The sequence below is a fragment of the Ceratotherium simum genome, chromosome 7 (assembly GCF_057802395.1).
Source record: "Ceratotherium simum simum isolate JZ-2026a chromosome 7, ASM5780239v1, whole genome shotgun sequence".
Lineage (NCBI taxonomy): Eukaryota > Metazoa > Chordata > Mammalia > Perissodactyla > Rhinocerotidae > Ceratotherium > Ceratotherium simum.
Genome location: NC_141906.1, coordinates 75,029,495 through 75,056,012, shown reverse-complemented (window position 1 = coordinate 75,056,012; position 26,518 = coordinate 75,029,495). Strand labels below are relative to the sequence as shown.

Below are 26,518 nucleotides of genomic sequence, written 5' to 3'. Positions count from 1 at the left end.
AGCCTAACATTTGTGACATCATGGATGGACTTTGAGGGCATTATGTTAAGTTAAATAAGTCAGGCAGAAAAAGACAAACACTGTATGAACTTACTTATATGTGGAATCTAAAAAAAAAAAATCATAGAAAAAAAGATTACTTTGTGGTTAGCGGTGGGGAGAGGTGGCAGGAGGGAGAATTGGAGAAAGGTGGTCAAAAGGTACAAATATCACATTACAAGGTAATTAGTACTAGAGATGTAATGTACAGCATGATGACTACAGTCAACATTGTGGTATAACACGTATGAAAGTTGAAAGAGTTAATCCTAAGAGTTCTCATCACAAGAAAAAAACATTTATTTTTATTTTTTTGCTTTCTCTTTTCCTTGTATGTATATGAGATGATAGACACTAACTAAACTTATTGTGGTAATCATTTCACAATATCTGTAAGTCAAACCATTATGCTGTACACTGTAAACTTACACAGTGATGTATGTTAATTATATCTCAATAAAACTGGAAAAAAACTTTGCTCACAAAAACAAAAACAATGAACATATGTTTTGTAACTTATTTCTTTTATTCTTTCCTGGTTTTGTTAACAGTTACAAAATTCCATTTTGCAACTTGTATTAGCCTTTAGGAATTGTTAGAGAGAAAAACATAAAATGACAACCAACATATAAGTGTACTGAAGGTAAATACTACGGTGGGTACTGCTTTTCACACTTTGGTCTCTATCACTTTCTCTAGCATTAATCTATTCTTCATTCAAATTTTAAGTATTTTTTTTTTGTTAATTCTATTATACCATTTGACATAATTATTCTTGAATAAGAATTATTTGTCTGGGGAGTACAGACTCTATCTTTTCAGCTTTGTATTTCTGGTGTTTGACATAGTTTTTATTTTTAAGTCATTCCATATTAGATGCTTTTAATTTTGTAGTGTAAAAGAAGTTGTAATACTGCTCATTTCCAAAGGATAAAGGTTGATGTTTTAATCTTTGCAAAATGCAGTAAGATGAAGATGCCCAAATTGCTTAATATAAAAGTTTAAGAAATAATTAAAATGCTTATGTAATTCCTGCAATGTCTATCCTTGCATCTAGTTTTAGTAATCTTTTATTTTAAATATTCAGAAAGAAAAATAAATCATGAGTATATATTTTATTGTTGTGGATTTAGAGCATGAATTCATTAGAAATAATTTTAAAGTTGCTACAGTTTCATATCTTAAGGCACAGATAGAATATATGAAAGTATGGGTTAATTTCTGACAACAAACAACTCCATTTACTTTGGCAATGTATTAAGTGAATGATATTTGTCTTAGAGATTGGTTTGAAATAAAAAGTAGATTTTCAAATATTAACACATGGTAAGCATATTGTTTTTCTCATTCCCAAGAGAAATCGTATAGGGGAATAGAAAGCGAGGAACTTTACTGAGGAAAAAAGAAAAAGCAAAAAGAAATTAAAAGAGTGTGAAAACAGCAAGAGATGTTTTATTGATACTGGTAGCAATTTCCAAGAGAGATATCTCTAGGGTAAAGGTAGCAGCTTCCTTTACAACATAAGCTATATTTCACTAAATAAAAGAAAATTATTTTGAAAAAATATCTCAGATGTCCCAACACTTCTAACTTCATCATCCAGAATACTGACTTTTTAAAATTTTTACTAAATCTAAGTCATACATTTGTTCAAAAGCAAATCACCTAATGTACCTTGTAAAGGTTCATAAGATAATATGTAAAAAATTTTAAATGGCAGCGAATGTGTATGTATCTGTGAAATAAATACCATGATGAATACTGTCTTTCATAATTTGGCCTGTATCAAAACTCCAGCATTTTCTTCTGGTATACTATCTCCCTCTATTCCCCTAAAACCCTTTTATTCCTTAATATTCCCAGTATCTCATATCTTTGTATATTTGCTTAATGTCTTCCTCTTCTTGGCAATTCTTTTGTTCCTTCATCCCAGAACTAAAAAAAAGGCAAAACTGCTCTAGGTAGAAATTTCTCATGAGTCAGGCTGCAGGAGATTTCCTCAGGGAAAAATAAATACTTAACAAATGAAAAGAGAAATAATCCATTATCAGTGCAAAGTAGCATACACAAACAATAGAAGCATTAGGACCTCAACAATTTCTGTTAGTAGAATATTAATCTGTAAAAGATTATTGAGTATGGAGGGTATACTTATCCTCTGCTCTTGAAGTTTCCTTCATGTGGAGGGACATTAGTGCAATCACTTGGCCAGTCTCTAGCCCTTACCTGATAGGGGATAACATTTCCCTTCCTCTCCTTTTTCTCCTAGAAAGCTAGACAGCCTACAGGTAGTATGTGCTCTATTGGGATCCTCTATTCCAAACATCAGGCTCTGACACTGTAGGAAGAGGTGAGCCTGGTGACCAGATTAGTAACTATTTAACCATGTATTAGAAAGTGTTACAAAGTTCATCTGTTTTAAGATATGTTAGTGTCTTGAACACCAAATTTATGGTTGAAAAGGTGATATTTTGTCTCCAATATATGTTATTTTTTTACTATTTCAGGACTCAATGGAGAAAAGTGATGTTATGTATTATGTTCTTGAATTTCTGCTAGAGAATACAAAGACATTTGTTTAAAATGATTAAAGCCATAAAAGAAGAAAATGAAACACTAAAAAGACCAAGATATTATAAAAAAGTAACACATAGATTTGAATTAGAACTAAATGGAACTTCTAGAAAGAAATATGCAATCACTGAAATTAAAAAGTAGATGTATGAATAAAGTGGCAGATTAAACATAGCTGAAGAGATAATTGGTAAATAGAAATTTGCTCTGAGTAAATTACACAATATGCAGCAGAGGATAAAGACAAACAATATAAAAGAAATCTAAATGACACAAATAAAGAGAGAAGTCTGATAAAAGTCCAATAGGAACTCCAGAAAGAGGCCATATCTGAATATATAATGGCTGAGAATTATTCAGAATTGAAAAAAAGACACGAATTCTCACACACAGAATAAATAAACTTGAGTGAAGACCTGGAAATATTGTAGTAGAATTTGAAAATTTCAAAGAGAAAACAGAAAGAGAGAGAGAGAGATTAGCTACCTACATAGAAAGAAAAAAATAATAAGTGATAGCAAATTCTCATCAGCGAATATAGAGTCCACAGTCAATAGAGTAATATATTCCCAATGATGAGGGAGAAAAAAACGTCAACCTAGAATTCTATATGCAGTCAAGCTTTCGTTATGAGTGATAGTGAAATAATGACAATTTCAGGCAGACTGGAGAAATTTTATTATTAATAGATTCTCACTGAAAGAACAATCAACAAGTACACTTTAGGATGAAGGATATGGACTCAAGAATAAAGGGATACAATACAGAAGACAAGTGTGGGAAGAAATTGGTAAATACATCAACAGATTTAAACAGGAGACTATATACAAATAAGATGATGGTAGCTACATTGGGAGTATTTAAAAACAAGGCAAAACTAACTTACCAAACAAAAATAACATCCAAAATGGGAGGGGAAAATTAGAGTTAAAATAGTTTCTTTTCTTTTAACTGTTTGATTGGAAGATATGTATACTGATTATTCTAGACATTGGTAATTCAAGGACACATGCTATAATTTGAGAGCAACTTCTCAATGAGTAGAAACAAAATCTGTAATTTTCCAATGAGAAGAGGAAAAGGAGAATAAAATAACATGTTTAATGCAATAAAAGGAAGGAAAGGGAAAAAAGGAGCAGAACAAAAGTATAGCAAATGAAAATCACAAAACAATAGTAGAAATCAGTTTAAATATATAAGTAACAATAATAAATGTAAATTAAATAAGCCTGTTATTTAAAAAAAGTGAGACCTTTAGAATAGAGGGCAAAAACTTACACAATTCCCAACCCTTACCACAATATAGCTATGTGCTATTTAGAAGGGACAATTGTCAAATTGAAGGACAAAGAAAAATTGAAAATAAACGACTGAAAATGAAATTAACAAATCCCCAGAATCACAGTGTGAGCTTTTAACATGCTTCTCTCAAATATTAGTAGGTCAAACAGACAAAGTCTAAAAAGGAAATAGCCAATTGGAGACAAAAAATTAATAACCTGAACCTGTAGACATTATGCTTAAGACCTTGCATTCAACAATGGAGCATACATTATCTTTTTAAGCAAATGTAGAACACATATCAAAATTTGCTGAAGGAGTGGTCCTCAGATTCAAGTTCAAATACAAATAAACTGATATCATTAAGATCATATTCTCTCATTAAAATGTAATAAAATTTAAAATAATAAACAAAAAGGTATTCACCTCTCTTACATTTGGAATTTTATGAAGCACATCCAAATATTTCATAGGGCAAAAAAGTTAAAAATTAAAATTGGAAAATATTTAGAACTGAATGTAAATTAAAACACATATATCAATACCTCTAAGATAACAGCTAGAGTTAGAGGGACATGATAGCCTTAAATTAATCTTGTTTTAGGAAGTCATTTTGCAATGAATGCACTAAGGTTAGAATGTAAACATTAAGGTATACACAAAGAATAATAGCACTTTAATAAAAATATAATATTAGTAATATAGTATAAAAGTATAATACTTTAATAATAAATATTAGAAAAGAGAAAAATATAATAAGAAACGAGAACAGAGAGGAACTACAAAATCAAAAGCTAGCTATTTAAATGACTAATAGAATTTCTGGCAAGATCAATCAATCAATAAATGAGAAGATGCAAACAAATATTAGGAATGGAAAAAGGGAATAACTTAAAACATCAGATACAATAAAAAACATGCTGAGAATACGATTAATAATTTTACATAAGAAATTTGAAAACTTAGATGCAAAGAATAACTTTGTGTAAAAACACAGCTTATCAAACCTCATTTAAAAAAATTGTCTGAATAAACTTTTAATCAATAAAGAAATCAAATCAGTAGTGTGAAATCTCCATTCTGCCAAAATGCTGAGATGGTTTTACATGCAAATCCTAACAGAACTGCAAACATAACTACAAAAAATAGATGATCTCTAACTTATGTGAAAATTTTTGTAGAGCAGAAATAGCTCTCTTGAATTGTCACAGTAACGTTGTTATCTCAACCAAAGGAGAAGAGTTTGAAAAAGGAATATTAATAGAGCAATCTCACGTTTGAAAAGGTCGAAAATTTACTCTCATTCTTATGCTACCGAAATATTTAAATTATCTGGCATTATGTCACAAAGCAGGAAGTTGAGATTTGAACACGTGGTCTAATGAAAATATTGAAGGGATTAATTATAGGAAAGAATATTTTAATTAGATTTGTTTCAGAAACAACTGTATTTGAGACCCTAAATTCCCATATGGATTTTGTGACCGAAAACAGATGAACTATTTTTTTTTTCTTTTTTGAGGAAGATCAGCCCTGAGCTAACATCTGTGCTAATCCTCCTCTTTTTGCTGAGGAAGACCAGCTCTGAGCTAACATCTATTGCCAATCCACCCCCCTCCACCCTGGCCACAAAGCCCCAGTAGATAGTTGTATGTCATAGTTGCACATCCTTCTGGGATGCGGCCTCAGCATGGCGGGAGAAGCCGTGGGTCGGTGAGCACCCGGATCCCAACCTGGGCCGCCAGTGGCGGAGCCTGCACACTTAACCACTAAGCCACGGGGCCAGCCCCAGATGAACTACTAAATAGAGAAAATTCAGAAGCTATCCCAGATAGCAAATCTTTTTGGGGCTAGTTGAGAACAACTAGGGTAAAGATTCAGACAAAAATTTTGCTGGTGAGAGTACTGCTTGGCAAAACACTTTATAAATTCTAAGGTGTTACAGAGGACAAAATATATTTTATTATTAATTTTTACTAACAGAGACCAATCCCTTGGGTGAGGAGATCTTTTCGAAATCATGCAGAGCCCTAATTATTTTTTTCATTAATTGTGTAATGCGCATAGAGCCAAATCCTGAGAGATTTGTAAACCTTTGGGAATTAATTGTATAATTCTAAGCCCCTCCTCAACATTTGCAAATAATATCAGGATCCAATTTTTGAAGGTAAATGTCTCAAGGTAAGCCGATATCAACTTCTCAGCAGGTCATGGAAAAGGCTCTGTATGATATTTGCATTGGTTCTATTGAAGTGCTCTAATTAATCATTTCTTCTTCAAGATATTAGATTAATAATGTCAAACAGTTACATAGCACTTAATATGTACCAATTTTCTTTTATAACCTCTGTTAACTAAAAAAATTCCCATGAGATAGGTTTACGGATGAGAACAGTGAGTCATAGGTGATACGATTTGTCCGAATCACACAACTGTAAGTTGCAAAGCAAAGACTTGATCTTAGGTAGACTGGTTCAAGAGTGGCATAAAAGCTCTAATCACTATGCTATTGTTTTCATTTATTTTTTGAGATTGTATTCATTTATTTTTTAAACAATGGCAAAAAACATGCATTGCAAGACAGGTCAACTTCTCTGAAAACTTTGCCTGGAGAAAATAATCCTGAATTTCACTTATTTACTTATAAAATAAAAAAAGCACTTATTTACAGTGCTTATTTACTGTATGTCCCTGTCTACACTGGATGACTTAATTTCCTTGATTTCATTTCCCATCATCTACATTTCAGTTTTGGTAGTTCCTATTAGAACCTGCAATGAGCCAAACAATTTCCACAGACCCCTGTATTTTAACGCCCTCTTGTTCTGAAATCTGCTCCATAGGCTTAACTGGAAGATCTTTCTTATGCAGATGGCTTTTGCTGTGTTAGTGTTGTCCAATCAAATGCACAATTGGCAAATGCAGCAGTAAAGTTGTCAAACTTAAGCTTCTGGGCTGTCAATTATCATTGTTAAAGTTTAAGAAATTGTTGAGAATATTTAGATGTGATCTGTTATATTGAGAGCATCTAACGACCTTATCCTCCTGTTTCTCCAACAGCTTGTCTGGGCAGTTTACTGCAATAGCCCCTCCTAAGAGAGCAATCCGAGTTGGCATAGTTGACAATATAGCTCCTTCTTAAATCTCAATCATAACATCCTTTAATTCATAGCCTCTTACATGCATCTAACTCTGGACAATTCTTCAAGTCACTGTAGGAATCCCAGGAATCTCCTGACCTCTTAGCTTCTTAAATTATAGCTGTTATTTTACTTTTCTAATTCAGAGAGAGTGCTCTTCTTGATGAGACCAGGAACAGATACTGCTTTTCTCACTGAATACGCTCATCCACTTTCCCATTCATGCTCCCGGGGTAAGGGTACCTGCTGCTTTGCAGGATCTTTGGAGTAATGCAAAGTAAACTCAGAAAGTATTTTATAAATGTAAAAAAATAATAAAAAGTAGTAACTGATAACTGCCTAGTGGTTTAAAGTTTTCAAAGCTCAGTATAGATCTTTTTATCTTCATAACTAGTCTTTATATAAATGAGGAAACAAAGATTCAGAGATGGTAAATAACTTGCTCTAGTCACATAGACTCTACACCAAGTGATTTTTGCCGGTTCTTCTGACTCCAAATAAGATGTCTTTCTATGCCATTATACAACTGTAGGGTATAAGAACTCAAATTAACAAAGAATTGTTCTGATGAAAGTCATACACATGTTTTGTAACTTTTGCTTAGGATAAAGTAACAAACACAGGGATATCTCCTTTCCACAGTGTTTGAATCCCATGAAAAATAAAACTTCATTCTCTACCTGGAAGACTGAACTTTATGAATTCTATTTTCTTCACAAAAATACCCATTTTATCAGAGGCCAAAGGGACAGCTACATTCCCAACAATATTTGAGATTCTGATATCTAACCAATTTTATTCTTGTCTCTTGAATGAAGTTACATGGTGGAAAGGAGAGTAACAATGGGACTTTTCCAATAACTATCACTCTATATTCTAGAGCCTACAATAAATTAGGTAAATTTTATTAAATGTCATCTTTCTAGTAGAAGAAAATAACAGATCAATATCTATCTTGGATAGTCCTACATTTGTAAGTAGGAGTTCGCAAGAAAAATTATCTTAGGTTTGTGTATCTCTGTTCAACAAAAAAAACAAAACTCTAGAATTTTTTTTATTTTAATTAGGCACACAGACACACGCAAACAAACATACTGACACACACATGCATATATATTTAAATTTTAATTTTGGATGTTTTCTGGTTACCTTGATGTAGGATCTGGTGAGCAGTATCCTTACATCCTTGAGTAGCTGAGGGCGCAAACAACCAGCAACTTTTCTTAGATATCCATTTATGCTTCCCAAAGGTGGGAGCTGGCACTTCTCTGTCTACATTACGGTTGTATTAGACAGCTTTAAAAACAGCAGCATTGTAGGCCACTAGCCATGGGCAAGAAAAATTGGGAGGGAAACAAATTAGAGTCTTTGTCTCCCCACAGAGAAGCATATTACCTACACAAACAGTAGTTGCTCATTTTCACTGTCATTTGGTGTAATAACATTTCATTTTCAGTGAAATATCACTTATGTAAATACCTTATTATTCTCACTTAACTTTAATGCTTCATTTACTGAATTACTTTGATGGGAAATTTAAATTTTGCATTTCACGTTTCCCTGACTTTTTGAGTTGAAAATATTGAAAATAAATAAATATTCTTTTGGTGATTCAGGGCAATCATTTTTTAGCACTATTTGGAGCTATTTTGTGTATGTATCTTATTTTCATATGTTCACATTTTCTGGAGTCCTAGGTAACTATGCAGCTTGAGGAATTCTTTTTTTTAACTTTCATTTTTTTCAAAATAGGTTTCTGGAAACCTCTTTTCTTGCTGTTAAACTGCTCTTCTTGCTGTCCTCAACTTTCTTTAACAGCTTTCTCATGTCTCCCCACCTCTTTTAAATTTACTGCCTCCATTCTGATCTCTCCAGGTTTGTTAAAATTACTTCTTAATAAAAAGAATGACATGGCACTAATTCAGGACCAGTGTGGGCTGATAAGTGAATAACTTTAGTATATGGATATTGTGACCTTTATATTGATGTCTTAAAGGTGTTTTTACTTACATTCAGTTTCTTCATAATTTTGAAAATTTTAAGTCACTAGATAAATATCTCCAGATCAATGAAGTGTTACTCTATGTCTGTTGCTTTCCTCAAACTATTTGGCTCCATCAAAGCATAGCCTAATGGACTCTGTTTACTCGGACAGATCGGCAATTTTAGTCTCAAAAGCAGCAGGAATATCTCTGCAGTCACAGAGAGATGGATCTGTTCTGATTCTGACTTCTGAACAACCCTTCCTAGTGGTAATAACGTCAATATTATTTGGGATTATAAAAGGAACTTTAGTGAGTTTAGGTGTGAGCCTATTAAAAAACAATGGTACCCCCTAAGTAGGTCTCAATAAAAACTTCTCCACCTCTCTCCCTGCTGACTTTCATAGAGTGTTGGCTTCTGTGTGAATAATGAAAATGTCAGATGTCAGTTTTCTTCCCATGAATCATTGGACAAGTTCAGAGCATCTATCTGGAGATGGTCTAATGTCATGATCATTGCTAATTGGGCTTCTTAGAGTGGCATCCTGGCTAGTAAGTAGAATATTTACAGAAATATCCCTTCTGGTAAATAGAAAGGCACTCCAAGGAGTTGTACAGGATGAAGGGTGTTTATAGGCAGAAACTGGGTGGGATAATAAAGTTATTAGCAAAATAGAAAAAAAAAAAAAAGGTAGTTTCAAGCAAAATCTTTCTTTAGGGGAAGGCCAGCAGGGGTCTAATGAGGTAGATTAGTTCACTGTGTTGATTAGGAATTTCTGGACTGATTGGTTTAATGCCACATTCCTGGGAGGGGCTAAAACTGCGATTGAGTCTTGGTTTGTAGTCCTGGGGGCAGAGACTCCACCTTGGGCCTGTTTTTTCTTTTTTTAACAGCGCCATGTTGTGGAAGGTATAGAGAGAAAATAGATTACAACAAAGTTTCATAAAATTGTGTTTGTGTTCCTGAAAAATGATCACAGGTATATTTTTCAGGCAAGATAAAAACAAACTCTGCATCACTCAGTGTATGAAATTTTTTTCCATTGATATTTTTTCTCATTTTGGGAGATGGAATTTAAAGTGATATCAAGGTTTAGATCCTGCAGTGTTCTCTCCTGAGCATCTTGAATCAAAGGAACATTTTGTACTATTCAACGTGACTCAGTGAAAAATTATCAAACTTGATTCTTTAGATAATATATATTTGAAAGCAGGACACTCTTGTCCCTGAATACTCTGGATGGACTTTAGGGGAATCTAAGTCACTAAAGGAGAAATTCCCCAGTTTTGATCTAACAGCTGTGAGAGAGAAAAGCCAGTGAGCATTTGCCCTTATTATAGACAGCAGGGAAGAATCAGGGAGGGAAGTACTGACTTGCTGATGGTTCAGGTTTTACACATGAAAGCCAATCTTACCTCTATGCTGTTTCTTGAACAGGAAAAGTTTAAAACATAGTCAAAAAATAGCTTTTTGCACCACATTTCTGGCAACCACATCTATATTGAAGAGAAGAACTTCCTGACCTACTGAAATTTTCTATCCAGAGGATGAAAGTGGGAGAACGAAGATCTGAACTGAGTAGTCATTTCTATAATTCCTTTTTGTACTCACAGTCTCTTTATAGAAGTCGTTTATGTTTCTAAGTTCCTAGTTTTACAGAATATTAATTGTGCTGACTCATGTAAATGGGTTGAGAAATTGAAATGGACTACTTTTATATCATCAGAGCTAGATTTAAAGCCATGCTGCAACCAAGTCTGAAGGTTTTATTGGTATATGCCCAGAGAAAAAGGGCGTTAAAATTCTTTTAATTATATTAATGAAAAAACAATTAGGGCTTGAAAGTTTGTCTTTCTTTCAAAGTGAGATAGTTAGCAGCTTAAGCCTGTGAGCGAAATGAAAGGGCTCTGACTTAGAGGAGCATTTGAGAGTGTTAGGGGAAACCAAGCCTCTGGGTTACACTCTTGGTCTTTTTCCTTGAGTTTTTAAGAGGTCCCTGGAAAGGATTGAGTCATAGGACAGCTGAGGGGTGGAACCAATCAACACAGGGCATTTCATTCTGCTTTGGGAATTAGAAAATAACTCTAATACACCTATTTTCACTTATTTCGGTCTACAGGTAATATCCTGTAAGAAATGGCTAATTCAAGTCATTCCTCAGTGACTGAGTTCATCCTTGAAGGGTTAACAAAACGCCCAGAGCTTCAACTGCCACTCTTCCTCCTGTTCCTTGGAATATATGTAGTCACAGTGCTGGGGAACCTGGGCATGATCCTCTTAATTGCCATCAGTTCTCAACTTCACTCTCCAATGTATTATTTTCTGAGTCATTTGTCATTCATTGATGTCTGCTACTCCTCTGTCACTACTCCAAAGATGCTGGTGAACTTTGTGTCAGAGAAGAACATTATCTCCTTTCTGGAGTGCATGACTCAGCTTTATTTCTTCCTAATTTTTGTAATTGCAGAAGGCTACCTTCTGACCGCTATGGCATATGACCGTTATGTTGCAATCTGTAACCCACTGCATTACAAAACTATCATGTCCCATAGGGTCTGTTCCATAATGATGGCTGTGGTATATTCACTGGGTTTATTTGGGGCCACAGTCCATACTACCTGCATGTCAGTGCTGTCCTTCTGTGGGTCTCATATTGTCAGTCATTATTTTTGTGATATTCTCCCCTTGTTGACTCTCTCTTGCTCCAGCACCCACATCAATGAGATACAGTTATTTATTATTGGAGGAGTTAATACTTTAGCACCTACGCTGGCTATATTCATTTCTTATACTTTGATCTTTTCTAGCATCCTTCGTATTCGCTCCACAGAGGGAAAGTCCAAAGCCTTTGGCACTTGTAGCTCTCATATCATGGCCGTGGGTATCTTTTTTGGGTCAATAACATTCATGTACTTCAAGCCCCCTTCTAACAATATTATGGAACAAGACAAGGTGTCCTCAGTATTCTATACCACAGTGATCCCCATGCTGAATCCCCTGGTCTACAGCCTGAGGAACAAAGATGTGAAGAATGCACTGGGGAAGGTGATTGGGGGAAGGTAGTCATCCCCACAAAGGGGATTCTCATAAGAAGAAAAAGAAAATGAACCAAATCAAAAGTTGTCACGGGCTCTGTGTAATTTCTTTCTCTCTTTAAGAGATAAAATTCATCATTATGTATAAAATATATACTTTTTACTTAAAAATAATCGAGACATTTTGGGAGATTATCAAACAATAAAATTTTCTGATAGTCAATATAATCTTTGGAAATTTTACATGTATTAGAGGAACAGGAGTTATCAGGAGAGGGAAGACAAATAAACATAAAAAGCAATATCTTGAAGATGTTAATTTTAAAAGTGCTTGATAGCTAGAGAGTGAGTTAACAGTTGTGTTTGAAAAGGGAAGATGTTAACTGATTCAAAATTCCTGGAGAGCAGGAAGAGAGGTGTCTTTAAATTTACTGAGAAAAGGGGTTGTTTTCAGTCCCAAAGCCTTTATAATTGAGATATTGAGAATATCAAGACAGAGCTCTGGAAGGTGCCAGTGAAGAACAACTTGTAGGTTGATTGTGGTGTGTGTGTGTGTGTGTGTGTGACAGAGAGAGAGAGTGAGAGAGAGATGAGACTAGGTTTACTGTGAGGGGTAAAATAAGATATGTCTAAGTTAGCCTCGTCTTATCAACAACTTATATACATTCAGTTAAGATCAATAATAACTGTCCTGCATAACCACATTGCCTCTCTTTGGAAGCCATCACTTAGGCTATGACTATCCAGGACAAAGTCTATTGGAGTGTGGCTCCAATTTGAGGAATGAATTTAACTTTTTTTTGTATGAGAATAATCATTTTAATGATGGCAATGATGTTTCTTTTCTCCCTGAATTCTATAGTTCTTTCTTACTCTCTGTCTGAGTTCCAGTTTTTGATCACCCTGTTATGTTGCCTATATCCATCATTTCCCTTTGGTGCAGAGACCTAACCCTCTCAGAGAACAGAAACACAATCTCATCGGTGGTTCCTTGCACTGGGACATCAGTCTAGACATCAGTGCATAACCTCCAGATCTTTCCACTATTAGGTGTAGAACTAGAGAGCTCTATAGAGGTATGAGCATGAAGTAGCTCAGAATCTAGTATATAATTTAGCAGTTTTGGTTTTTATCAATGACTGGAATGATAATATCAAAGAATTTTTTATCAGATTTGCAGATGATGTGAAGTTGTGAGAACAGTTAATTTAATGGATGACAGGATTACGATTCACAAAGACCTCTAGAAGCTGGAGTGATGGACATATTTAAAGAGATCAAAATATACATTTTAATGTATACAATGCTACAAAAATGGAGACAGTGGGAGAGACACTGGGTAATTGCAGAGAATTAAGGACTTTTGTTGACACTAGAGTCAATATCAGTAAACAGTATAACTGCTTAAAAGTTAATGCTACATGTCTACATTAGCTACATTTTAGTATTTAGAATGAGAAAATTTCTACTCATCATTTGTGCTATAGTGATTAGACAACTTCCATTTGAAAGTGATTTATTCAGTGGATGTAATTTTTCAAGGCCATTGGCCCCTTGTATATTCTGAGGAGTATGGCCATGAAGAAGGGACTTGAAATCATACATTCAGTCATTCTCTTGTTCATTCATTTAACAAATACTTTTGAAAGCCCAGTCAATGTCTGGCAATATTCCTCATACTGGTGATAAAAAGATGAACAAAAAACCACAAAGTCCATGCCTTCATTAGATTTAGGTTTTAGTTCCAAAAAAAGACAGTAAACAAGGAGACAAATATATAATATAGTGCCAAATCACAAAATACTTTATAAAGAAATAAAGCAAGATAAGAGGATAGAGCTTGATAATGTATGGGAGGATGGTTAGCTTTCAAATAGAAGGACTAAAGCTTAGTTGTGGAACTTATAGTAGTTTTTGCCACAGAGCATAATTAGGTTAAATGGAGAAACTAACAAAGAGGCATATTTTTCTCAAATTAAGACAGACCTTTTCTCAAATTTACATTTCTATACCTTCACCATTTGTATGTGGGATGAGATCCTATACTGTCTCCAGGCTCAGTTTGCTAATTTCTTGGCCTTCACACAGCTTAAAACTAGGGATGTGAAACGTGTGTGAAAATCCTTCTTGCAAAAAGCTAATAACGAACCTTTGTCTTGAGCCCTATATTAATTTTCTGTGGCAGCTATAACAGATTACCATAACAGAAATTTATTCTCTCATAGTTCTGGGGGTCAGACATCCAAAAATAGTGTCAATGGACCAAAATGAGGTGTTGACAGAGCCTAGTTCCTTCTGGAGGCTCTAAGGGAGAATCTGCTCCTTGCTTCTACCTTCTGGTGACATTCCTTGTCTTGTGACCACATAACTCCAATCTATACCTCCGTGGTCACATTGCCTCCTCCTCTTCTGTGTGAAATATCCCTCTGCTTTGCTCTCAAAAGCATATATTTGATTGCATTTGGGGCCCACCAGTATAATCCTGGATACTTTCTTCATCTCAAGATCCTTAACTTAGTCACATCTGCAAAGTGTTTTTTGCCGTACAAGGCAGCTTGCACAGATTCCAGGGATTGGGAAGTAAACAGCCTTTGGGAGACATTTTTCAGCCTACCACTGGCTCCCAGGGAAACAAGGACCTACGAGACTATTTTAAAATTGTGTATTCTCTCTGAGATTCTTAGAAGACTGACTGAGGCAATAGCATAGAAAAAATTACTCTGAAACCATATTCGTCATAAAACCACAAAATCATACTGTAATTCTTTTAGGATATGTGTTACATGTTTGGAAAAAGGTTATTCATTTAGTCCAAGTTATTATCAAAGTCAGTCAATATATAAAAAATTTATATATTTTGTTTTATATTCTACATCCTGGAAGCTAATTAGAAGCATTTGTAGGTTCTTAACAACAAGCACCAGTACTCTAGCCAGTCACAATGATCTCACTTCTTTTTCTCATGAAACTGTTTAATTCCTTGGGTTGATTAAAAGTAGAATCTCTTACACTTTATCTGACCTTCTCTATTTCATTCAGATATTTTCTAAGCTGGCAGGAATAGGTCCTATATGTCATACTTAGCCAACAAATCTACCGCCACCACTGCCCTTCCTACAGCATAATATTTCCCAGGAAGATATCTGCATGGATGAGAAAAGAAAACATATATGAATGACAGAACATTAATTATTCGTACTTCCTGGACTGCCTTTGAGGTGGGCTGTAGAGTTTATCAGTCTCTTACTTCTTATAGTGCTTCATAATTCACAAAACTATTTTGTATTATGTATTATCTCATTGATGACTTACCTGTGAAGCAGATGGGGCTATTTTACAGATAAGAAAATTAAAGTTCAGCAACTTTAAAGTGACTTGAACACAGACACAGATAATGAGCCAAAACTGGAGCTGGAGTCTCCTGAAAGTCAACACAGGGCTCTTTCTACTCCTCATCATGAACAATTTTTGGGATGAAATTAAAAGAATTTTTAACATGACTTCGGAATTAAAAACTAGCTGGACCACAAAAATTGCCCTCCTGCTTTGAGTCTTCCTTATTATAAGTGTTACACCACGAAGAAATTTGGAAAATAGTTTGAGATCTGTTATTTTATAGATAGGAAACTGAATCTCAGAGAGTTTCAATGACTTTCTCAGAGTCACACAGTTATTTTGATCGGAAGAACATTATATATGTAAAATGCCTATTCCTATATCACTATACGATACTTATCTATAAATGGTATTACTAATTGTAGTAGTACGAAGAGTAGTTGTTATAGTCAGTGCTATTTTTTATTTTTTGATTATTGAAGCAGGTTTGGAACTAAAACACACTACTGAGCTAATCCAGCTCTGAATCAACTGTACTAATATATTATTTGTGTGTAAACTTCGCTAGAGATGCTTGGGTGCTTTACAAATTGACTTCTTTAAAGAAGGGAGTTCACTGGGGAAACCTGGTATTTTTAGCAGGCTCAGCACAGGAAAGCTGAGGTGGCCCTTAAGTGCTAGCTTTCCCTTTGACAGTGGCTCTAAGTCAGGAGAATATACTCCTTAGCTATCCTGGAGTGGGAAGTACTGTGGAAAGGTGTAATAACAAAAAGTGGATTGAGGCTGCTCGAGCCACTGAATGACATAAACTGCTGTCACAGGAAACAGTATAGGAGCAGAGGTAGAATAATCTCTGAATTCTGGTAATTGAAGATTGGTTCAGTGGAAAAAGTACATGGAGAATTTGTCTCCGGGTCCCAGCAGATTTCTGACCTGTTAAAAGCTCTGAGGAAGGGCAAACAAGACTTCTGTCTATATTACCAAACTCCACAGTTCTCAGGGTTTGGATTTCCTGGGACACTAAAATTCCAATGAAGGACCACGATAGAGTTGCCAAAATTTTAGTTTGCCAAGTAAAGACATTCAAATAAGCAACTAAGCAACCAATCAAGAAATATAACTATCATCTGCTATCAGCACAATTTCATAAAATGAAAGGGTATTTTGAATCCCAACAGCATTAAAAATAAGCCGGGCCGGGGGGACCCAGCCCGGTGGCGTAGTGGTTAAGTGCACAGGCTCCGCTTTGGCGGCCTGGGGTTGGCAGGTTCAGATCCCAGGCATTCACCGATGCACTGCTTAACAAGCCATGCTGTGGTGGCGTCCCATATAAAGTAGAGAAAGATGGGCACAGATGTTAGCCCAGGGTCAATCTTCCCTCACAAAAAGAGGAGGATTGGCATCGGATGTTAGCTCAGGGCTGATCTTCCTCACAATAAAATAAAAATAAAAATAAGGTGGGGATAATAACTTCAAAAAAAAGGTAAATCTTTACACCGATGCTTATAGCAGCATTAGTCACAAGAGCCAAAAAGTGGGAAACAACTCAAGTTCCACTGACAGATAAATGGATAAACAGAATGTGATATGTACATTCAATGGAAAATTATTTAGCCTTTAAAAGGAAGGAAATTCTGACACTTGCTATAACATGGATGAATCTTGAAGATATCACGCTAAGTGACATAAGCCATACATAAAAAGAGAAATATTGTATGATTTCATTCTTATGTGGTACCCAGAGTAGTCAAATTCATAGGGACAGAAAGTAGAAAGGTGGTTGCCAGGGCTGGGGAGAGGGAGAAGGGAATTATTGTTTAATGAGTACAGAGTTTCAGTTGAGGGAGATGAAAAAGTTCTGGAGATGGCTGGTGATGATGACTGAATAGCAATGTGAATGTACTTCATGCCACAGAACTGTACACTTAAAATGTAAAATTTTACATTATGTATATTTTACTACAATAAAAAAAAATAAAGGACAGCCTTTACATTGAATAAACACAGCTTTAGAAAAAATTTACATTTCCATATTTTTCTCTGCTTTTTTTTTTGTACTGATAGATGAAATTGTAGTCAAGAACCAGCAACTGACTGCAGACTCACTCTTGGGAATTATTGATCTAATTTCTGTGTGTTTCAGAATCCTCATCGGTAACATGAAAATATAAAATAAGAAACTCCTTTCAAGACATTTACTACTCTTAGGAAATAGCGCAATAGGGGAGCCCAGAGGATGATATGATTATTTTTGCAAAGGGTTATTAAACAGTGAGCACTCCAGTAATCTCCAGGCTCAATAGGTCTTGTGGGACCTGTGTGTGCAGAGGAGTCAAGTATTTCTAATGATCTCTCTAAGCTCAATAAGCCTCATGTAAAAGTAACATATCACGTCACCCTCTTGCTTTAAGATTGGGGAAGCTTAATATCATGATTTGCTTCAAGATCCAGAGAGTTTGTACTATCAGATGAATCTTGATGTTTAATTTTAGCCAACCAAATAATTCAATCATTGACATACAGACGTGCACATCAGGCAGTAGAAGAGGATTTGTTTATTCTCGGCTGTAATAAGAACCTGAGGCATGAGCAAAATAAGCAGTTCCTAAGAACTTCAATCTCTGTGCAGGATCAGGGTAAGTGTCCAGTTTCGTTTATGGTCATCGTACCCCATCTAACAGAAGGACAGCTGGTAATTAGCAACAATGCTAACCATGTGTAATGTTTTAGCTTTATCCAGGACCACTTGCCCCATTATTTTTTCCACTTGGTTGTGTTTTCCCTTTTCCTCTTCTATTAATCTTGCCTTGTCACTTCTTCATAGCTTGGGTCACAACTTCCTAGAGGAGTGATTCCCAGTCTAAGTTCACCCAGCTCTGGTGCAGAGAGTGTCACTGGGGTTTCCATATGACTCTGAAGCTTTTGCTTCCCTAAAGTTCTTCTGGTTAACGTATTATTAGTTTTCCTTATCTTCTTGTACACCAGCCTACATAAACCAGCCCTGAAGAGAGAAAGATACAAGGGCAGATACAATCTCAGATAGACTATTAATTATTGGACAGAATACCAAACATAGATTCCCACCACTCATCTATCTTGGAAGAATATTATCAGACCAATAGGAGATAGATTAAGACTCCATTAAGCCTGCTTAGCCCTGCTCTGTTTCCTCCTAGCCTCAGAAGCACTTGGCAAAGGCACGCCTTTTGGGATAAAGAATCTTCTTTGCCCCAACTGTTCCAAAAAAGGCTCAATAATTCCAACCCCTCTCAAAATTTCCAAATCTAGAGACACAAATGTTTAAAAACAAGACTACCCTAAATACTTAAAATATTTTTACCCTGCAAACCAAGACGAAGGATCTAAGATGAAGAAGAAACATGTCTGTCTTGTCTTCATACTGAGGTAACGTATTTCTGTTTTCCCATATTTTGTTCCTTTCTGTATTCAATCATATAAAAAACACCTTAAATTTTGATTAGCATTTTTACATTCAATTCATTGAATTAAATTGAGGACAAATTCATTATTTTAGTTGATCACAATAAAACTTTGAAGCAGGTATTTTGCTCCCACGTCACAGAATAGAACACTGAGGTTTACATTGAATGACTAGGCCATGTTGCACACTCATCTGCAGTGGAGTCAGCCCTTGAAATAAGCTCCTTTGCATTAAAGCTTTTCCACTGGTTTGCTGAGTAGGCTATCATTTCTCTCTCCCTTGTTAAATTTATTTAACATTTTCGTTACCAACTAAATATAAGAAGCACTGAGTTCACAAAGTTGAGCAGATTTCTTTCTAGCTGGACAATTTAAAGCCTTTAATGCACAAAAGTTCACTGTAGACTTCCAAGAAAGGCAAATGGAAACACTTACTTGGAAATAGAAGCACGTCTGTTTTATTTTGTTCTTTTTCTTCACAGAACATCAAGAGCATTGTCTGGGAAATGCTACTCTAAGCTATGAGCACACAGTGCCTCAGTGTGCTCCTTTAAGGGTGCTATGGAAAATGTTCTTTAAGTAATTTGTGGGCATTTAATATTGTCTTAGGTAACAGACTATTCAAATGCCAAAAACATATCTTTTTCTTTTCTGTATTTCTTCCAAGCCACAGTCAGCATTAGGTGATATTCAGAGATCAAGAAATTTGTGTTGGATCTCTATTAGGCCTATTTTAAACCACTTCAGGATGTGCAGTGTCACCAGTTTGCTCACAATGCATGAGTTCCCTGCTCCTGTTGTTGTCCTAGATTTGTCCTTTCCTTGAAACGTTTTCAAATCTGAACCATTCTATAATGTTCAAATTACTTTGTAGTCTCTCAGTCTCTGAGGGTTATGTAATGAGTTAGAAGGCAGGAGATGTCAATAATAGATATTAATCCATCATTTAAGTAAAAGCAGAAGAGATTACTGGAAAAGAACAAGGACTCTGAAGCTAGACTCCCTAGGATCAAATCCTGACAGTACACTTAAGTTCTCTGTGCCTCAGTTTCTGCATGTGTAAAATAGGGATAAAAATAGTACCTACTATTTCAAGAGTTTTTGAAGAATTAAATAAGATGATATATGTAAAGCACTTAGAAGTAGTATGCAATCAATGAAGAAGAAGAAGAATCATTTTGGTCTCTGGTCACCTTTTCAATACAGGCAGACTACCTCCTCTAGGTGTTATAAGTGCGTTAACAAAATTAAAATGTGCATCCTTAGAAGGTTTCAGTAGGAAGTCTACTTTATTCCCCTTGGAGAAGTGGCAGTAAAGCATTTCAAAACAGTCATTTTCTGTCTTGCCTTGTAAGTAAGCACAATCATGCCTTGCTGTTCAGGAATGACTAGTGAACACCTGCCTGAGCCCATTTCAAGCTTCACTTGGAAATCTCCCACCAATAAACCTTTAACCCCAAGTCTGGGCTCTTTCCCTACTTTTCCTATTGAAATATTCACATTCTTTGGCTCTCAGATGACTTCGTCTTGCTTCCACTTTACCCAAGGCTGTACTCCTTTCTTGACCCCCAAAGAATAATTTCTGGTCCTCAAGTTGGGGAGGGAAGTCAATAGGGTAATATTTTTGAAGAGATTTTTTTCATGAAGAACGATTGCATTTACTGAGTACCTACTATGTTCCAGAGAAAATATTAGCAAGATAATATTTCTTATTTAAGTTTTTGTATTTGATTTTCTTACTATACCCAAAATGATTTAAGTCTATGGTGTTGGTGGTTTCATCAAGAGCACTAAAGATGTATGCTGATTTTATGCCTATACTCGGGCTCTAACCGTCCTAGTATCTCAAGTAAATCTCTTCCACATTTGCACATCCTTAAGCTACACTTGAGACTTCATTTTCTCTAAAAAATTTCTCTAAATAAATATTTAGAAAAAAAATTATTTAAAGAAACCTTTTTAACCAGGACCAAAAATCTAGAAGCTATTAATTAAACAGCCAAATATATTCAGCTATTTAAATATTTAAAAATCTTTCTAGCAAAGATACCATAAATAAAACTATAAATAAACAATAGAGTGGAAAAAATATTGCATTGCAGAGGATAGACAGAAGGTTAATTTCTATAACAAAGAGTATTTACAAATTAAAAAGAAAGTGATAAACAATACAATAGACAATTTAAGAACAAATCAAAATAGCCAAAAACATATGAAAAAGTGCTCACATTCATTAGAAGACAAAAAGGCAAATTATGTAACAATGATCTATCATGTAAAACCCAACAAACTGGCAAAAACAGATAATATATACTTCTAGTGGGGTTGCAGGAAAAAGGGCACTCACATATTGATACCAAAAATATATGTATTACAGTATTTTTTGGACATCAAGGCTGTGCCATTTATATAAAGAAAATATTGAAAAACTCTGACTCATAAATATCTCTCCTGGGAAATTATTTAAAAAAAAATAAAAAACTAATATGTGTATGTGTGTATTTTTTAATGACATTATATTTAATAGTAGCAATTTTTTTTTAAATCTAGAAAAAAATTAATGCTTATCAATAAGAAGATGTAAATATACCATGGTATATCTATATCACTGAATTTGTCACTATTTAAAATATGTCGCTATTTAAAATAATCTATTAGAGCTACCGCTTTGCCTTGGAGGAATATTCTAAACATATCTTTGAATGAGAAGAGAAGATGCAAAAATAAATTGTGTGTAATAATATTGTCCTACATTCTAAGCAAATGACAAAACTCTATGTGTGTGTAAACTTATATGAGCACGTAGAAAATTAACTAGGGGGTTGGGCTGGCCTGGTGGCTTAGCGGTTAAGTGCACGTGCTCTGCTAATGGCGGCCTGGGTTCGGATCCCAGGCGCGCATGAACTCACCACTTCTCCGGCCATGCTGAGGCCGCGTCCCACATACAGCAACTAGAAGGATGTGCAACTATGACATACAACTATCTACTGGGGCTTTGGGGGGGGGGGGGAAGGAGGAGGATTGGCAATAGATGTTAGCTCAGAGCTGGTCTTCCTCAGCAAAAAGAGGAGGATTAGCATGGATGTCAGCTCAGGGCTGATCTTCCTCACAAAAAAAAAAAAAAAAAGAAAATTAACTAGGGGGAAGTTAATTAAAGGTTCTATGAATGGGAGGTCAAGAAACAAAGGAAAAGAAAAGGCAATACTAAAATAAAAATAGTACACTTTATATTTATTCATTTATGTGTAGTTATAGATGTATTTGATATATAGTAATTTAAAAGTCTAGCATCTAAAAAAAGAGAAAAAACATTAATTTAATTGGATCTTAACTTGATTAAAAGATGGGGGAGAGTGAAGTTGTGCAAAATTATGCGATTGGTAATTTTCCCCACTCCCTCCAGTAGCCCATAATCTTTGAGGAATGACCATAAACATAATACATTTCTCCAACAAATATATATGGAATGTCCACTGTGCCTTAGGCATTAGGGGCACAAAGATGGGTAGAAACAGTCCCTGTCCTTGAAGAGCTTAAAGCCTAGTGCAGGGAGTTTGAGAATAAAAGAGACAGCCGTCATATACACTGCATGTTAAAATGAAGGTATACGTGGAATGTTATGGGAACTCAAAGAGTGCCAGGGATTTCAAAAGGAGGTGGCGTTTAAGTTGAGCTAAGAAAGATGACTGTTAATACTGTAGATGATATACAGAGAGAGGCAGAGGCAACAGAATTTAAATGGTAGAGAGGCATGAAAACTGTCCAGTGTTTGTGATACACAAACTGTCCTACGTGAATGGAATACAGCATGCTTGGGTGGATGCATGGGGTCAGGAAATAGAGGCTTACAAGTTAAGCTGGGGGCTCATTACTGTAGGTCTTAAATGTTTAGTAAAGAATTTGGAGTTTTTCATGAAAGCAATGAGGAACCATTGAATGTTTCTAAATGGAAGAATAGAATAACTAGAATACTACCAAAATACACATCCACCTAAGATGGCTCCATCTGGGATCCAGTTTATGTTGCAAGAGGTTGGACTAATCAGATATCACCACTTCTTCGGGGGAAAATATAGCCCTCTCTTTTATTTCTTCAGAACCAGAGGCCAAACCACCAAGGACACTGAGCCTCAGAAAGTTCAATGTTTACACCAATAGCAACATTCATTTCAGACTTCCTCAGAACCAGCTCTTCCTTCCACAGTAAGGGCTGTTCAGTGGGGTTTCAGGTCTCAGAATTAAGGAGATCTTGGTTCAATCTTAGGGTTCAAGCCAGCCGGCACTTCTGGGAATGCTTGAGGCATGAGGAGACTGTCATTATGAACTTTTACAGCTAGTGGGCACCTGGGTTACAAGAAATGGTCCGTTGTCAGTGATTCCAGTAGTGAATTCTTCTGCCTCTCCCATCCTTGCCCAGTTTAGTGGAGGGCCAGAGGGTGATAGATGAATAATTCTGCTTCTGCAGAGCTGTTACTCTTTACTATTAGACACATTTTTCTTCGTAGAACAATGATTAGTTGCCTTATATCCAATTGCAGGCCAACCACCATTCCAATGGAAATAAGTAGCCATTGTCAGCACCCAGACATCATTTTCTTCTTATTTGCAGATGCTGTAGGAGATACCTGCAGGCCTTAGAGTGTGAGAAATCTGGGGAAATTGAAAGAGTAATTAGAATCTTTTCTTCTATTTAACTATCAGCAAATGATTGTTAGCAATTCTCACCATAAAAGGGGCTTTGGTTTTGCTGTCAAATTCAGGTGGTGAATATTTCTAAGTCAGGCAAGGAGCACTTTTTTTGTCGTGAAATGCTGGGACCAACTTAGAGGGGGCTCAGTGTGTTTTAGGGAGATAGGACCAGAGATCATGAGAGCTATGATTCAGTCTCTTTATTTCTGTCCACCTCCCTTATGCAGATCTGGTTTTGTGGAAAGAGATTGAAGATCCATTTTAAAATAATTCTTATTTTCCATTTCCACAGAAACCTCTAAAGAAGAATGGTCACAGGAAATCATTCCACAGCAACCAAGTTTGTCTTAGTGGGTTTAACTCAGCAGCCAGAGCTCCAGCGACCTCTCTTCCTCCTGTTCCTGGGAATCTATGTGGTGACAGTGGTGGGGAACTTGGGCTTGATTCTCCTGATTGCAGTCAGCCCTCTGCTGCACACCCCCATGTACTATTTCCTCAGCAGCTTGTCCTTCATTGATCTCTGCTACTCCTCTGTTATTACCCCCAAAATGCTGGTGAACTTCCTAGGGGAGAAGAATATGATCCTTTATTCTGAGTGCATGGTACAGCTCTTTTTCTTTGTGGTCTTTGTGGTGGCTGAGGGTTACCTCCTGACTGTGATGGCATATGATCGCTACATTGCTATCTGTAGCCCACTGCTTTATAATGTGATCATGTCCTCTCCGGTCTGCTCACTGCTTGTGCTGGTTGCCTTCATCCTGGGCTTCCTCTCTGCCCTGGTCCACACGAACGCCATGATGAAACTGTCCTTTTGCAAATCCCACATCATCAACCATTACTTCTGTGATGTCCTTCCTCTCCTCAACCTCTCGTGCTCCAATACACACCTCAATGAGCTTCTGCTTTTTATCATTGCAGGATTTAATACCTTGGTGCCCACCCTAGCTGTCTTGATTTCCTATGCTTTCATCTTCTACAGCATCCTTCACATCCGATCCTCCGAGGGCCGGTCCAAAGCTTTTGGAACTTGCAGCTCTCATCTCATGGCTGTGGGGATCTTCTTTGGGTCTATCACATTTATGTATTTCAAGCCCCCTTCCAGTAACTCCCTGGAACAGGAGAAGGTGTCCTCAGTGTTTTACACAACAGTAATTCCTATGTTGAACCCTTTAATATACAGTCTGAGGAACAAGGATGTGAAGAAAGCATTGAGGAAGGTTTTGGTGAGGAAATGAGTCTTGCTTTTGAAAATTTACAGATAGGAGAAATGAATGGTTCCAATGAAAATATATTTTTGTTCATTATTCCTTGTTATTCTGATCTAAAGTACATAATATCTGGCTTTAAAAAATATTTCCCCATCTATAATTGATTCAATTTTCTCAATGAAATAAAAAGGCATTTAGTAAAGCAGGTATTAGTGCTCTTATTTTTGATAGGAAAACTGAGGTTTAGATAGTTTTATTTTTTTCTACTTATTATGATAGAAGAAAAATGAGAATTCATACTTTCTCCAATGTTATTCTTCTTTTGCTAATATCCTGTGTTAGTTTATTGGATGCCTGCTATTGGATGCCTGCTACGTAGGAGGTACTGAGTTGACCACTGATATGAGTGCTAAGAGATATGTAACTCAATTCCAGTTCTCCATCAATTCTTGAGGGAATGAGGAAAATACAGAGAAAAAATATAGCAAAAAAGGAAGGAAAAACACTTACAGAAGAAGTATGGCAATTGTAGTTAGTAGGTCTTACTCGAAATGCTTTTGCTCTTCTTTTTTTCCTATTCAGCATATTCAAAATCTCTTCATTTCCACTTCCTTAGTGACCTTCACTTTTTTTTTTTTTTTTTTTTAAACACAATGGTTCTGAGCTAAGAGACCTATGAGCAGGCATTTTCAGGACTGTGTTCACAGTTGGGGTTTCCACTAAGTTTGCAGTGAGGTTTGGGAAGCCTGCCTTCCAGGGGAGGTACAATGCCCACATTTGTTGCAGGTGGAGATTGCTCTCAGCAGATCCCGAACTGAGGTGTGGTTGATGTTTCTGAGCATGTGATCTCATAGTATAAGTAAGTACCATGCACTCTGTAGACAACGTCTTTCCTGGGTTTTCACACATTCCAGGTCTCACATAACATTTTTTTTTGTCTTTGTTTACTTGTCTGATGTTGTTTTGGGCGTAGGTTGCAATGAAATATGTGTCTACTGTTTTGCATCCCTCAGCTGTTTTCCTCTTCCTCCAAGAAATGTTCTGTTGAATTTTTAGAATTTTAACTTTCATTGCCATTTCCTTCTCTTCATTCAATGACACATTTTAAACCAGCAGCGTTTGTTGAAATTGGATGCCTTTCTCCTTTTACATTTTTTTTTTTTTTTGCTTTTGCCAATATTTCTATATTACGCTGTTGCCAATGTTTCTACAACATTATTCTCCAGATTTTACCTTGGGAAATTATTCTAATTGAGAAATATGAAGTCAGTAGGTCTGGGTCTGCCAAAGTCCCACTGTTCTGACAAAGCTTATCTATCTTTAGTTCCCTCCTTTCAATAATCCCGTCAAGAATACATCTTCCCATCAGTTTATTTAACCAGATCCTGGACTTTTATCATCACCTTGCACACCTGTCCCTTAATATGTCTTCTCTTTTCTATGCCTTGTTCCATATAGTTCTTTCATACGTTTTCTCAGGGTCCAGGTAATGCCTGTATCTTTTCAAGGTCTCCCATTCTTTAAGATCTTTCAGACTTTAAGGGGAACACATGCTATTTACTCTTTTCAGTGGCTTTAATATTGCAATGAATAGTTTCCGGGATCCAGGTTCCTGGCTTTCAACTTATCATTTTCAATTACATGGGTTTGTAAACTGTTCTCTTTTCTCTCTCTCTCTCGTTCCAGTTTAATTAACTTGTTTTGCTTTACTTTGTCTTCTTTTTCCTACTGCTCCTGTTATGATTAGAAAATGGAAGCAACATTTATAAGTCACTTGATTTCCTAAGCAGAC

At 35.9% G+C, this 26,518-nt stretch overlaps 2 protein-coding genes across 2 annotated transcripts; both read left to right on the top strand.

Annotated features, from left to right (window-relative positions):
• The first annotated feature begins 11,153 nt into the window (after positions 1-11,153).
• On the top strand, positions 11,154-12,080 carry OR8D2 (olfactory receptor family 8 subfamily D member 2). Its single transcript, XM_004438394.2, has one exon. The coding sequence runs from the start codon at positions 11,154-11,156 to the stop codon at positions 12,078-12,080; it is 927 nt and encodes a 308-aa protein (XP_004438451.1).
• Positions 12,081-23,826: 11,746 nt separating this feature from the next.
• Positions 23,827-24,753, top strand: LOC101408161 (olfactory receptor 8D1). Its single transcript, XM_004438393.3, has one exon. The coding sequence runs from the start codon at positions 23,827-23,829 to the stop codon at positions 24,751-24,753; it is 927 nt and encodes a 308-aa protein (XP_004438450.1).
• The last annotated feature ends 1,765 nt before the right edge of the window (positions 24,754-26,518 follow it).

What these genes read in the sequence shown, in the direction of transcription:
- OR8D2 (XM_004438394.2), top strand. Translation starts at nt 11,154, where the DNA reads ATGGCTAATTCAAGTCATTCCTCAGTGACTGAGTTCATCCTTGAAGGG.
- LOC101408161 (XM_004438393.3), top strand. Translation starts at nt 23,827, where the DNA reads ATGGTCACAGGAAATCATTCCACAGCAACCAAGTTTGTCTTAGTGGGT.